Source organism: Podarcis bocagei (genome assembly GCF_964188305.1).
Source record: "Podarcis bocagei genome assembly, chromosome: 8".
NCBI lineage: Eukaryota > Metazoa > Chordata > Lepidosauria > Squamata > Lacertidae > Podarcis > Podarcis bocagei.
The window spans coordinates 41,928,492-41,943,913 of NC_138133.1; the positions used below are offsets into that span (position 1 = coordinate 41,928,492).

The 15,422-nt window shown below is 42.3% G+C and overlaps 2 protein-coding genes across 4 annotated transcripts in view; one reads left to right on the top strand and one right to left on the bottom strand.

Annotated features, from left to right (window-relative positions):
* The window catches only part of CEP76 (centrosomal protein 76), a 138,401-nt gene that overhangs the window by 108,976 nt on the left and 14,003 nt on the right, over window positions 1-15,422 (top strand). The gene's annotated exons all lie outside the window — the stretch shown is intronic.
* Window positions 1,048-15,242, bottom strand: PRELID3A (PRELI domain containing 3A). 3 transcript variants are annotated; one of them, XM_081205680.1, is made up of 7 exons: window positions 13,727-13,855; window positions 10,067-10,235; window positions 9,679-9,768; window positions 8,034-8,104; window positions 7,834-7,936; window positions 5,658-5,749; window positions 1,048-1,191 (listed from the first exon to the last, which is right to left on the bottom strand). In XM_081205680.1, exons 1-6 carry the CDS (start codon window positions 13,756-13,758, stop codon window positions 5,696-5,698), a joined length of 519 nt encoding a protein of 172 aa, XP_081061806.1. In that variant the 5' UTR covers window positions 13,759-13,855; the 3' UTR covers window positions 1,048-1,191; window positions 5,658-5,695. The 3 variants fall into 3 exon arrangements, with proteins under 3 accessions (XP_081061806.1, XP_081061807.1, XP_081061805.1); XM_081205681.1 differs by lacking the exons at window positions 5,658-5,749; window positions 13,727-13,855 and adding an exon at window positions 15,224-15,242; XM_081205679.1 differs by lacking the exon at window positions 5,658-5,749 and having other exon boundaries at window positions 13,727-13,851.

The window sequence follows — 15,422 nt, forward strand, 5'->3', positions numbered from 1 at the left end:
ACTATGAAACAGTCTCCTCCCCGGAACTGCTAAACAGAGCGCCAGAAGATGGGTGTGAAATGTGGGGTGGGCCATAAATATCCTTTATGGTCTTGTATCCATTGCTAAAAGTAAGAAATGAATTACACAACTAAGTACTCCAAACATATGCCCATTACATATAGAAAATAAGTTTCCTAGTACTTCCCACTGAGGTATCAATTGTCTTCACATAATAAGTGACCAGAGGGTATATTCACATATATGGAAATAAATTAGCTACTGAAAAATCAAAACAAAAATGGACAAGAGAGGATTCAAGCCATTTTTACCACAGCAAAATGGCTGCTCTCAGTGGTTTCAGTATAAATACTAGGAGGTAACGTGCTAGAACACCTTGTTCAGAATCTGCATTTGAACAGTGCAAGGAAGAATTAATATCCACAAAGCCAAAGTCTCAGGAGGAGATCTCCAGCCTCCAACAAAGGGCACAATCCACCATGGAACTTTGTTGCACACCAACCTTCATTTCAGGGAAGGTTGTTCAGATCTTCTTTCAGGCTCCACCAAGTAAAAGGAAGGTTGTGTTGCAGAACCACATAGACGATCACATCAGGTGTCAGTCAACCTCCTGTGCCATCACATTTCACCTCCTCACTATAGAGAGAGAGAGAGAGATCCCCAGTGCTTTCTGTACCTATTTGTCGTTTACAGAATAAGAACGGCAGATGCACTTTTAAAGAAATAAATAAATAAATTTCAAGTACAAGAAAATGGTTATATAAGATGGGAAGTCTATTCTCTCAGCTCTGATCAAGGCACAGTTTGGTACTTATGTAGATGTCGATCTTCAATGTGCTCTGCCAGTTCCGTTTAACTTCAGTAGGACTTAAGGTCACTATACTCTATCAAATTTGGGCACTTGTAACTAGAGGCCATGGGACTGTGGACAAATAGAGGGCCCTAGAAAGGCTTAAAAATTGGGGGGGGGGGAGGGTTTGCTTCTGACCTGTAAAATTTCATTATATAAACATATATATTTCTAAATAAAAAACAATGGAATATCCATCCTGGCAAGGAGAAAATATAATGGAAAAATAAAGTTCTGTCACAGTTCCATCAGTCCTCCGCTGAAGCTGCTGCCATTGCGGACTTCATGCTCTCTCGCGTCGAAGTTAGTTCGCCAATCACCCATTCCAAGGCTTCTCGACCCTGTTAAAGAAGGCACAAGAGCTAAGTGGATTGGCCAGATACATTGATGTTAAACTTCTAAATCTTTCCTCTGTCAGACACCAAAAGATCTCCCAAAGCAAACTGCTTTGTTGTCTTCTGAATTATGAATGTATCATAATGAATTGTGCCACTGAATTTGTACGAGATTATTTCATTCTAGTCCACCTTTGCTTCTGTAACAAGGAAAACCTTAAATTGAAGGGTGATCTGCTTAGACTATACATTTTTCTTAGTAATAATAGGCCAACAAAGTTACAAGACTACAAGCTAGCTCTTTTGCAGAGTACAAATGTTAGATCTGTCTAGCAAGGCACAATTACAAGAGACTGTTGCACTTGGATCAGTGCTAGAGAGTTTTGACTACCCACTCTTTCCAAAGTGCAAAGCATCATTTGCTTCTTATCCCCAGAATGCCTCTGAACAACCTGAAATTTTTCCTATCACATTTCTGTGGCTTCCTCCATTACCATGGTAAGATTGCAACAGAACAGACATGAGGCCTAATACTAGCCCTTCTCCCACCAATAATATTTCCCCCCTTCAATTTCTTCCGCTTCATCCTAGCAATGGAAAAGTTGTTACAAGTCCTAATGAACGTTATTAATGAACTTATAGTTTATGGTTTCTTTCCCATCCCACCCAACAGAACTAACCCCCTCTCCTTTCCCTGGCACCCCCCTAAATCTGTTCTGCTGTACCCCCAACCTTATAAAGCAGATTTGGGGAGGGTATGGGGCATGCACAGTGAAAGAAGAGGAGTGTAAGTTTCCTTCTGCAAGTGAAAATCCTTGTGCTGATGGAACAAGTTAACTGGAAGCCACCCTTAGTCTTGAAATAGAAAGTGTACTGAACCAATAGATTGAAGAAACAGCCTTTGGGCTTATCTACACTGTAACCTTATACTGGGCTTCTAAGAACATCACAACCGTGTTTTTCTCCAAACAGTTCTAGTAATTCTAGATTCAGGTAGGTAGCTGTGTTGGTCTGACGCAGTAGAAATATATATAAAAAATTTGTCCAGTAGCACCTTAGAGACCAACTAAATTTGTTATTGGTATGAGCTTTCGTTTGCATGCACACTTCTTCAGATAGGTATCTAAAGAAGTGTGCATGCACACGAAAGCTCATACCAAGAGCAAACTTAGTTGGTCTCTAAGGTGCTACTGGACTATATATATATATTTCTAGTAATTGTTACTGGATGATGGTATTGCAGTGGCCAGAATTTCCTGTAGAAAAGACTGTAGTGTGCATATGACCCAATGCACTTGGCCAGAATTATTTGAATTTCTTCAATTATTTGTTACTTTTGGAAACACCATTCAGTTTGAAGTGTTTTCCATTCCTGGCCTTGGGTCAGAACTAACCACCTTTAACCCAATCCTTCAACTGAATGAAGTTCTGAGCATTACAAACTGCACAAGTTGGGTTTAAAAATCAAAGCATCAGATAAGAATAAAAAAAGGCCCCAATAATAACAGACATATGACATGTCAAATGAAGAAATTCACAGGATTGCTATAGGAGATAGAACAGGAATTATTGCATTGTTATAGCACCAAGTGCTTTTGATCAACAAACCTCCATGCTATAACACTAAATACAGTGGTACCTCGCAAGACGAATGCCTCGCAAGACAAAAAACTGGCTAGACGAAAGGGTTTTTGGTTTTTTGAGTTGCTTCGCAAGACGATTTTCCCTATGGGCTTGCTTCACAAGACGGAAACGTCTTGCAAGTTTGTTTCCTTTTTCTTAACACCGTTAATACAGTTGCGACTTGACTTCAAGGAGCAACTCATAGAACGCGGTGTGGTAGCCTTTTTTGAGGTTTTTAAAGACTTTGGTGATTTTTGAAGCTTTTCCAAAACTTTCCCGACACCGTGCTTCACAAGACGAAAAAAATCGCAAGACGACAAAACTCGCGGAACGAATTAATTTCGTCTTGCGAGGCACCACTGTACTAGTGTTGGGGCTTAAAGCATAGCACACGTACATCTTAACACATTCTAAGAAATGAAATGACAGCTTGGTTTGAGTAGATTCTAAGCACATTGGTGGGGTGAACTAGGTTGCAGCTTTTTTTAAAGGAGAGGGTGGAACTGTGGATTTTTAGGACCAAACTAGACATTTGCCTAATATGTAGTATGCATCTTAAATAATTACATTCACAGGGAGACAGATTCTTACTGGGAAGGCAACCGGTAGGGAGAGGAGGCTTATCTTTTCACCCACTCACCATAATCTGAATGGAAAAAGTCCCCATCAGACTCCCCCATGCCAGTAATTATTTCAGGAACAATGATATATACAGCTGCATGTGACACAATTGAGCAGATGTCAAGTTTGATCCAGTCTGGCCGGCATTCCTTGGGAGAGGTGGTCATTCGTTTACATAGTAACTGAGCATGTTGAACGATTTTGTTGAGTTTGAAATGACCTTAGTTAGAGTGGTCTATTGGGCTGATGACTTACTTATTTGCTTCCCATAGACATCTGGCAAGCCTTTAAAAACAAAATGCTGGACCCATAAGACCAGGGTTCTTTTTAACATGCACGGAACTAGCAAAAACAATCTGACAGAGGATTGGTTTACTGAGTTTCTGTTGTACCATAAAACAGCATATTAGTATATGACTTGAGCAAGCATATTTCCAATTAAAGCATGCACCTTTTAATATATTTACGTACATGGTGGTAGCACACTGAACATATAGAATGAGAGTTAAGAACTGGACATAATTTCAGTGGTTACTACTTAACAAACGATTGAGAGCATAAAATTTTAAACTCTGAAACATTTCACAGGCTTAATGGTAAAACTGAAAACATAGAGTGAGAGTTTACTATTTTTTGTTGTAATATATACACACACTCCAAAATTGGGAGTAGTTAAGTATTACACAACACTAAGGCATGTTTGGTAACTGTATTCTGCAAATGAAAATTGAGGGTTTTAAGGGCAGGTTCAACAGTCAAATAATCTGTTTCCAAGCTTGGCAGTCAAGCTCAAGGAACAAAAAAGGTGGTCACTGAAGTTCCCCGAAAGTCAGACAGATGCTAGCAATGCCTCTTAAAACAATGCATTTAGACAAAAACATCTGTTTTGTTATAGCAAAACTATTTATATATTAGTGTATGTTTAGATAAAAGCCTGGATTTTAGATGTGAAAAAACGAACTATGGTTTGTTGTTCATATATTTCCCCATGTTCCCCACTTACATGTGGAGGAAGAGAAGCTTTTTCAACTTCTAGTCTGCAACAAATTGTAGTTTGCCATACCAGGATGAGAAAACAAACTGATATGTTCAATTCATCTTCCCCCAATCCTGGTTTTGCAAACAAGCAAACCACAGTTGGCCATGTTGGGGCAAAACTGCAAGTGAACACTTCTAACCTCCCCTCACAAAATGCAGGGAGAAGAGAGTGAGGCTTGTGCTCATAACAAAAATATGCAGCCAAATGCAGCCAAAAGCGTTTGCATGATTCCTGCCTAATTAAAATAAAGTAAGACAGGAGTGCCTGGTGTGCTCTGGTCCATGGGGTCATGAAGAGTCGGGCACGACTAAACAATGGGAGGCCCAGACGCTAGAAATAATGCAAAGAAGAGAAAAAGTAGAACCCAATTCTCACAAGTGCCAACTACGGAAGTTTATGATAGTACAATGTGTTTCAGAACAGAAGTTCCTTCTTCAGGATCAATCTTGGACTTTCTGAAGCAACTTACATAAATGCTGCTGCCTCTTGGGCACCATGAGGGAGGAATGACAGTTCCAAAATGTGCTGAGCGACAATAAAGCTTAATAGCTGGCACTTTTGAAAACCAGTTTCTTCTTTTTGCATTCTTTTTGCACAGATTTTAAGCTGCCTCAAAAGCAAAAACCAACAAGGACCAAGTAAACAGGTGCAAATGTTCTAATTGTGACTTCAAAAACTGCTTTCTTTTAAACGAGAACCCTTCTGTCCAAGCAGCGATGGGACTGTATTTCTACACTGATAGGCAAGAACTGCCATACTGTAGGCTAAGTCCGGAAGTAGCGTGAACTAGTTAACAACCTCAAGTATTTCACCCCAAAGCATACCATGCATTGGATCAAGAGGACTGGTTGTACAGAGCTTCACCTACTTCTTGAATACTATGGGGCCAAGGTGCAACAGTTCTTCTAACAGTATTCCACTTACTCAAAAGAGATTTACCAAAAAAACAGAAGGTGGGCCTTATTAGTGGCCCACACATGCAGGTTCATAAGAACCTTTTCCTGTGTCAAAGCATTAAACAGTACAGACGCCCCCCAAATTCCAGAGTTAAAGAATAAGGGGGCTGTTCCTCTATATGCAATGTGTGTATATATACGAGGCATGCAGGCTTTCAAGTAACATGACAACAACATGCACAGATTTGCTAGAAGCTGAAATGCTGTACCAAGGTAACAAATGCTGGTATTACCACTAATTAGTACAAAATGCAGCTGTAGAAAGAGACTGCTATCTTAGAACACTGTCAGAATGTTGAATTGTCCACTCAATAGCATCCCACCCCTGGAGTAACACAGAAAAGATGTACAACTTATGACAAAAAGTTATTCCACCATCACAGTCTTGTAAATCTCAAGAGCCTACAGGAAAATCAAGCATTGTAAACTGAGAGTGATATCCAACTAAGTCCAAGTAAGCCTACTGAAAGTGAATGGATGTAACAGTTATGACTAAGCCTATCTTGAGTTTGACTTATCAAATATTGGTAACAAGCAATTATATCATGTAAAGGTCTAACTGAGTGCCAAAGCTGAACACACACAAATTGGCATCCCAGTAGAATAAGTTAGGTAAAAGCAAGCTGAGCATGCATGCTTCTGACAGATGCATCTTATCCTAGACTTGGGATCACTTGACGTGCTACCAGATCCCTATAGAGCAACTTATGCCTAGAAATCTGGTAGTATGCCAGTGTGAAGTGGCCCTAAGTTGAAAAGGTAAAGAGAGAGGGATCACCTGTAAGGAAACTTAGTTAAAACAGGCTGCATTATATAGCATTAAAAGAGAATGAAGAAGAAACAGTAAAGCACCTGAATGAGACCTGTAATGTATTGGTAATCTATTGTTGTACAAGTGCAGAAGTCATGGAGGACTGAACAGAAATATTTGTTTAGGATTACAATACTTGAAATGCTCATTTCCCCCTTAATAATACTCTTTATAAGGCTGAGTTATTCATTTGCTGTTTATAGTCAAATCCCAATGTACCCACCGAAGTCCCACAGAACTTAATAAAGGGTTTATTTGCAGCATGCTGAATTGTTGCAGGCTGAGAACAGGAATGGGCCTGTCCTGCTCTATCGTAGCCCATTTCTGAGGGCCCTGTTTCAGCAGTGGGCATGGCCATCCCATGCTCTCTCTCACACCACACACAACACTCCCCCTGCCTGCCACGATTAGGTCGGAGTCACTAGGAACCTTTTTACAAACCTAACCTCAGCATGGGGAGGGTGCTTTAGAGCATGGTGATGAAGCAACACATGTGGAGGCAGGGTTGACCTCCCAGCTGCATTTAGGCAAGGGGGAAAATAATCTTTACTCCAACAGGATAGTTATTTTCTAGCTGCAGGAAAGGCAAGGAGGGAGGTGAGGGCCAGAGAAAGAGGTCAGGAGTTCAGCTTCCTGTATCTTTTAATGCATGGAGTGCTTGCATATAAAATATGCTCTGGAGGGTTGAGGGAATTCCAAGAACAGGGTAATGCTGTGAACCGCCCTGAAATCTATGCAAATTTAATTGATTGATTGATTGATTGATTGATTGATTTCAGGGCACACAGGAAAAGGAATGGAAAGTTCCACTGCACAGCCAGAAGTCTGTGCGCTAGCTGAACTTCTTCACCCATAGCATTTAGGGGAACAGTTCCTTATCATCTATCCCTTATTCTGCTACTAACAGCCTATGTATGCATTTGGTTTATTGTACATCGGAAGTGGAATAAGTTCCCTTTCCAACACTACAAATAGGACAACTGGAACATGTGCTCACACCCACCATTTCGTACACAGTAGAAAATAAGAGACATCTGTACATAATGAGTGTCTGAGTAATGAGGGAAAGTTCAGATATGACACCTCCTTAGTTCTCTTCTCTGCTTTCAGCACTGAAAGGGGTAAGGAGGCGATTTGCCTGCTTCCCATATAAACCTATTTGGCTCAAGCAACCTACTGCGGAATCCAATAGCTAACCTGAGAAGGTATTCTGTGAACTGCAAGCTGAAAGACAGACTAATCTGATCACACAACCAGACACTATCACCCCTACCCCCATTCTAGCTGTAAGCTGCTGTTCTCTCTCACTGAGAGACAACAATCACTTTTCCTGACTTCATACCATACACGGCTTTGAATCTTAAAAGGAAATACATGTGGACTGAGAATATACAACTGGCTCTACAGACCATCACAAATACAAGAAAAGTCATTATCTAACCTGAAGACTTACAGTGAATTGTGTATAATTGAAAGCACCCTGGGCTTATGGGATACCAAGGCTAGCATAATGCACTTAAACATTTGAGTTTTAGGTTTTAAATGAACCACCTTAAAGTTAGAAACTGTGATCCAGTAAAAGCGTGCCACACACCTACCTTTCTAGCATTAGAAGATATTGTGCTTGCCATTAAAGTTTCCAAGTAACTACTGAGGCTAACACCTTTTACTGTAATAATTGCTTCTTGAGTTAACAAAGTCCTAGAAGGGGAAAGACAGAAACTATCAGTACAAAAAGGATTCCCCCTCATCGTATTATCGTATTTTTTTACTGAAAGCCAAAGACATTCCAACTTACTTTTCCGGGTTCTCAGGGTGTGGCGTATATACCAACCTTTCATCAACTGATATAAGATTTGTAAGTGTTATCTTAAAGGGAAAAAGAAGCGGATATTAATTTAACTAATCTTAGTATTATCTAGCATAGTACATAATAAAAAAGACTGTCTACTTTACTTAAAGAAAATGATAAATTGCATTTTTAAAAACAACTAAGGCTGTATCCTAAGCAAACTTTCTAGGAATTAAAGTCACATTTTAAAGCAGGAGTAAGGAATTTCAGGCCCATAAGCCTAGTTAGGTCACAAACCATACCCACTCCCCCACATGTATGATACCAGGTTTGGGACAGATAAATATGTGGCTGGCATTGGCTACCCTAGGGAGCGCCCCACCAGTGAACGCGATGTGCAGTTGGGTATAGCTCACTGTCAGCCCCAATCAGCTGATGGACAGAGAGAGCGAGACCCCTTGAAGTTCCAATCTCCACACTCATAAACTGAGGAACATTGAGAGAAAGCTGCTTTGAAGTTTGGTTGCAGCTGTAGTTTGGATACAAAGCATGCCATGGACACTGAGATCCAGCACCGAGGGACTTCTGGTGGTTCCCTCATTGCGAGAAGTGAGGTTACAGGGAAGCAGACAGAGGGCCTTCTCAGTAGTGGCGCCCACCCTGTGAAACGCCCTCCCTTCAGATGTGAAGGAAATAAGCAGCTATCTTCTCTTTAAAAGACATCTGAAGGCAGCCCTGTTTAGGGAAGTTTTTAATATTTAATGCTGTATTGTTTTTAACACTTGATTGGAAGCCGCCCAGAGTGGCTGAGGAAACTCAGCCAGATGGGCGGGGTATAAATTTATTATTATTATTATTATTATTATTATTATTATTATTGTTATTGTTATTGTTATTGTTATTGTTATTATTCCTGAATCCATACCACAGCTGCAACCAGACTTCAAAGGGGCTCTCTCAGCACCAATCAGTGGATCAGTGCTGAGAGGGAACTCCTTTGAAGCCCTCACCTGATGACATGATGATGAGGATGGTGCCAGGTGACTGACTGGTGGGCAGCCCCACCCAGCTGCCAGAATTGACCCATGGGGAGTGAGGGAGATATGGATTTGGCCTGCTGGCCTGCTTCAATTCCCTGGCCTTGTACTACAAGCCTCAAGTAGCGTATAGCCAGCCAAATGACACACACTTATATCCAAAGCTGCCTGTGTGTGGGAAGGACTCGCCTTTCCCTGCTCTCTCCCCAGCAGCCCTCCCACGCTCAAATTCTGCTCCAGAGAGTTGGGGGCCCACTGGAGCAGACTTTGGGACTGCACAAAGGGAGGATGAGGAGGAGATGGTGAGGTCCCACTGCATGAATGGAAGTCCACTCGTGCAAAGTTGGATTATGCCCACAAAGAATTTTCGGATCCTCTAGAAATAATTTCATCAGAGAAAGTAAAGCTAGCAATCCCAGTTTCTTTAAAAAATAATAATCCAAAGTTATCTAGCATACAGAGAGAATGCTAGGCTTGGTTCCTGCTATGCCCTTACAACAACGTTTTCCCAACATAAGCAAGGACTGCCTCAAACAGGCAGTATGTAAAAAAACCATAGCCAGCAACTCCCTGGTCCTGCCAGCAAATACAATACACAGTACTTTATTACTCACATTTGTGGAGCTCAGTACCATTTTCTTTTCCACCGGATCAACTACAGAATGTTCTTTAATGTAGGTCATAGTTCTACTTGTTCCCAGAATCTTTAAAAAAAAAAAGGAAATAAAAGCAAGTACTAACACAGTAACCCAAAACGAGCAGTCAAGCAAAATATCAAAAAGGTTGGTTATAAATGTATTTCTGTAAAGCATGCAGCCCCTGTCTGAACAAAGAGTCTCATTGAGCCAAGTTCTCTAGGTGTGTTGCAACTCTTAAGGAAACTTAGCCTGAGCATTTACTATGAGAGTCATTATGTGCAATACATTCAAGAATAGAACATGTGTTTTCATTTCATAAAAAGATTCAGCCTACCACTAGCCACCATGGTTAAAACAAACTTACCGCTTTTACAATACTCGGTAGTCCCCATTCAGTGCTCAGTAGCCGGTGACTGTGCAATCTTCCTTGATTGTCAAGGCTTCGGTCCAAGACATCAACTCCTACCACTGAGGGGTTCATAGGATTGGGATATTTTCTCATGGCAGCTTTTATTACAGTATCCCATGGATGCCTAGGGGAAATGAAATGAAAGAGAAACAGGCAATACATTAAGAATTCTCTGTATGGAATGCAATTTAATTAAAACTGAACATTTTGATTTGCATTTATAGTATACAAAGCATACATTCCAAAACACAGTATTTAATATCATGTAAGAGTTGATACCTGAATTTGCTTAGTTTTCTCTTCCTCCCCTGTCACTTTCTTCATATTTGGTCTATTAGGTTGTTAACTACTGTAAGCACATTGGCATAAGGGTACTATACGTATAAGGCGGTATCCAATACTGAAATTGCAAGAGCAGAACAGATTTCTGCTTGAAAAATGAGACTTCCCCTTTGTCCCCCTGCAGCAACCTTCCATCCTTAAAATCTACTCCAGAGCATTGGGAAATCCTCCAGTGCTGACGTCTGGAGAGCAAGACCTTTGAACCATTATTATTATTATTATTATTATTATTATTATTATTTATTAAATTTATATACCACTCTTCAGCCAAAGATCTCAGGACAGTTCACAAACCCATCAACCACCTACAGTTTATGTGACACCCTCAAATGACCAGCACAATTAGTAAGTTTCAGAATATAGTGCTATACGTATAAACTTTGGTCAGATCAGAGATTTGCCAATCTAGTCTTCTTCAAAGGCTGTCGTCCTGAAACCCCCACCAGTCCAACCATTTTGGCCAATGGTCAGGGAAGGTGGGAGTGGCAGTCCAACAATATCTGGAGGGCACAACGTTGACTACTTCTAGTTTAGATGGCAGCTCTTTCTAGGCACAGCAGAGTGACAGATATTAAAGGCAAGAAACACCACTTTCAATTTTCAGCACTTATTTAGCACAAGTTCTCCTCTGGAGAGGAAGCATTTGACACAGCAATAGGAAATCAATTCTTACAGCTGGATCCTAGCCATGCTTACTCAGAACTGGGTCCCACTGATTTCAATAGGACACTCTCAAGCATGCTTAGAGCCGTGGTATAAGTATTATGCACAATAACAAAATAAGAGGAAGAATTGTAGGTTAATGTTATAGAACATGCTTCGCATGAAAATGCTCCAAGGTTCAAGAAGCACGGGGAAGGACTCCCATTTGAAATGTTGGAGAGACACTTCCATTCAGTGTTGAAAAAGCTGAGCTAGATGGACAAATGGTCTAGCTTGGTATACACCAGCTTTCTACATTCTATGTTCCTGTGTAGCATATATTGTTCATTTCCAGAAAACATTCATTGCTTAAGTAACATTAATTCAGTGGTGAAATATTTTCAGTAAGCTAATAAGAACTTATGAAACCCAGTGACTAAGTAAAGGAAGTTAACATTGAGCTGTCCTTGTTCACAAAGATAAGGACTGAGGGAGAGAGTTATGCTTAAATTCAGAGATTATCACATTTATTCAGTATCAGCCTGCATAGCTCCACTGCTATCTCACACTTTTGAGAAACACACTTTTACATTAGTTTTTTTTTTAAAAAAAGAGTGTGGTGTTGCAATTTAAGCATTTTCTTCATTACTGGGAACGTGTTTTATGGCACTTTGGCTCTTTGCAAGTAGCTTATGCCAACAACATCATCAGTAATCTGGTATTGCACTTAACTGCTAGATAGTCTCAGGAGCCCTTCAAAGCCATACTGCTAATTCAGTATACTCATGCCAAAGGGTCTCAACCCCTCTTTCTTTGGAAGAATATGCCTTTTTTATGGCAATGCAAAAAACAGAACCCACTGAACACATCATAACCTACTTTCCACCCATTTAATTACAAGCTATTACAGGTAGTGTCTCAGCTTGTTTTATTGCAAAATTCCAGGAAGCCACTGTCATGATGTTATTTCCTACACATCTGTACAGAGGCAAGATGTGGCAACCTCTCCTCCCATTTTCAACCACCCTTTCCTGGAGTACTAAAGAAAATTCCCTCTTAAATTGCTAGACAGAACAATTGCACCATTGCCTCCATGTCCCTCATGTCCTACAGCTCAATTTCTTAGAAGAACAAAAAGGTACAGTTCACAGCAGTCCACAATTATGCACCCCACTAGTATTCCATCATTCCTGGAAAGAGTGACAAGAGAAGTCCCATCCTTCTGCTCCAGCGTCTAGATGAGGAGTCAGAGATCATTAATCAGAGGTCAACTGATAATAAATCAAAGAGGAAGATCCCACACCCTCATCTCCAGCTCCAAGCTGAAAAGAAAGATTGGGGCTTCCCATTTTGGTGCTCAGGTCTCTTCAGCCACCTTAAAAAACAAAACCCAAAGAAAACCCAGCCATTCTCTCTAGCTCCAGAGTAGGAGAGTGAAGATCGCTATTTGAGCCACTGGCAAACAGATTGTCCACACAGATGAGGTCTTCTGAACTTCAGCACTGTAACCACTGCAATTACTGTTATTACTGTAAGCACTGTAATAGGGACTGTAACCACACAGGGGATTGCTGATGTCCTTGCGCACAGATGCAGGGAAAGGTCAGGGACCAGCAGCCCAATCCTAATCCTAAAGGGAGGCAAGGAGTCCTGGCAATCACCAGCTTAGCTTTGGTAACCGTGACCAGCCAAAAAGTCTGAGGGCCTCTGACACTCAAAAATATTCCAAGCCCCATTAAAATGATGGAAAGCAGAACTGAAGTCTCAAGAGTAACACCTTCTGGGTAGCAGTTCTAACCCTTGAAGGAGACAAGAGTGGCAAAGGCCTACCAAGTTTCTGTCCGCAACATTCATGGCAATAGCAACATACTTTAGTTACACTGAGGTATTTTTAGAAACCAGTTCTACTCAGCAGTTTATGCAGCAAAGGCGTATTACCATGACACGACCTTGAAGAAAGGAAGTTGTCACCTTTGCCCCAGATATCACAGGCATTTGCGTGACAGCTCAGTGCATGGAGAAACACTTATTGCTTCCCTCTCTAATAAAAAGAGCAACAGACAGAGCGCAGGGGCCAACCCTACAGTCAACCCAACAGACCTCGGCTCATAATCAAGGAAGATGTGAGTTACACAACAACACTTAAGAGACCTTAAAGGGCAGCTAAGACAACATTTTTAAAGGTCTTTCATAAGGCAGGCATTTGGGATCAAGCGCGGGCAAACCCACGACAGACCATGTTTAAAGCCCTTTAAAGCCCTTGGTGAGGGAGCAAGCGCGCCGGGGCAGGATGCTACCGACGTCCTCGCCCGGTGACCAAAAAGCACGAGTTGTATACCAAGCGGAAACGGAGAAGGGAAGAGGGGAGTTTTATTCGTTTTTCCTTCCAAAGGAAACTCCATAGCTTAGCTAGAGAAGGGCTGTAGCTCACTGCCAAAGCATCTCCTTTGCACAGGCTCAAACCCCAGCATCTCCCGATGGGACGGGGAGAGACCCTGGAGAGCGGCTGCCAGCCAGTGTAGGCAACACTGAGCTCGGAAGAACCAGCAGTTTTTCTTTCCCTCCGCCACCGCGGGCTGCGGGCTGCTGCTGTCAAGGACTGAACGCGCGCCACTCCCGTCCTCGCCTTACCCAAACTCGTGCTCCGAGCTCCAGATCTTCATCCTGTCTGTAAAAGCAGCGGCGTTAATGGCGGCTCAATGGAAAGAACCGGCTTCTCCGCCCCAAAGGAAAGGGCGGTGCTTTTCCCCGGAGGAGGGTGGGCGATGACGTCAGCAGTCTCCCACCCTTCCTTCTTCCCCGCGCCAGCCAATCGCCGCTCCTGTCCGCTGGAAAGACACCCGGCTCGCTCCCGCCTCCCTGCACCCTTCGATGCCCGGGGAAAGGACGCGTCGAGTCCGTGTGAAGACCTTGAACTGGGGACGCCCAGCTCACATTCCTCGCCAGTGACGTCAGGGCTTCGACTCTGGAAACGTGCCGTTTCTTGCCAATTGCGTGACTCCTCGGTGGATCTACTCGCGGGTTTGCAGATCCGTAGCGCCTCTGCACCGGCTGCATCAGGCGTGAGCTGAGCGTGGGATTCTAAGGCTGCCCTTGGCATGGGGTGTGTTTTGATTTTTGCCCGAACAGAAAGCAGAAGAGTGGCATCTTGTATCGTCGTGGCCTCTGACTCTTACTGACTTCAGTCTCACTGGGTTTAGGGTGCGAATTAAGTCAGGTCACACATTTTCACGAAATAAAGTCTTCCACGTTTTCTGCAGCGCGTATTTATTAAAGGGGGAAAGGTTCGGTCCTATGCACACATACTTAGCATGATTTTCAAGTGTATATGTGAGAGCCAGTGTGGTGTAGTGGTTAAGAGCCGTACTCACGTAATCTGGGGAACCGGGTTCGTGTCTCCGCTCCTCCACATGCAACTGCTGGGTGACCTTGGGCCAGTCACACTTCTGTGAAGTCTCTCAGCCCCACTCACCTCACAGAGTGTTTGTTGTGGGGGAGGAAGGGAAAGGAGAATGTTAGCCGCTTTGAGACTCCTGAAGGGGAGTGAAAGGCGGGATATCAAATCCAAACTCTTCTTCTTCTTCTTCTATATACAGTACATGAGATTGTACAAAGCCGCTTGCAAACGCGTTGTAAAATCATTCTTAAAACAAAACTAAATTCAATTTGACTTAAGGCAGGCCTGTTACATTAGAGAAAATTAAGCAAACTGGTTTCACGACTGGCCTTGATTTCTAGGACCATCGCTAGAATACATAGCAGAGCGGGGGGGGGACTTGCCTCTGGATTATGAGAGAGTTAACATCTACCGATGTCAGTTCTTACACACACATAATTGGGGAGAAAATGTTACTGTATTCTATGCGATTTAAGCCCAACTACTTGACAGTAATCAAAACAGTCTCCTCGAAAATACCGAACATAGGATTACGTAACTGTGTTCAGTTTCTACTCCCCAATAAATGTGCTTAGGCTTGCAATTTACACCGAACTGTCTAATCACAGAGTTTCTGCGCGGGTAATGTAAAGAGAGATGCAATCCGAAATCAGTAGGAAGCGACCGTGGGATTGGGACAATTTAAAATCAAAGAGGATTAAAATACTTCATATAATTGCAGCTTCCGGCACCTTTTATTGGTGAACTCTGTTCCACTTTCCTGGGTCGAGGTTATACCGGAGCTACGTGTCTCCGTCCGACTGACCTTGCAAATAAATTCCAAGGCATCACTCTTTCCCCTTCCACATATATGTAACTAACGCCGTCGGGGCCTACGTAAGCGACCTAGACGCCATGTGATTTCGGCGCTCACGGACTCCTGATCCACTG

Bases quoted from the DNA above. Each gene is read 5' to 3' on its own strand.
- PRELID3A (XM_081205679.1), bottom strand. From the start codon at position 13,758: ATGAAGATCTGGAGCTCGGAGCACGAGTTTGG. The intron at 10,236-13,726 runs GTAAGGCGAGGA...CATTTCCCCTAG, and splicing joins AGCTCGGAGCACGAGTTTGG to GCATCCATGGGATACTGTAA. The intron at 7,937-8,033 runs GTAAGTTGGAAT...TTCCCCTTCTAG, and splicing joins CACCCTGAGAACCCGGAAAA to GACTTTGTTAACTCAAGAAG.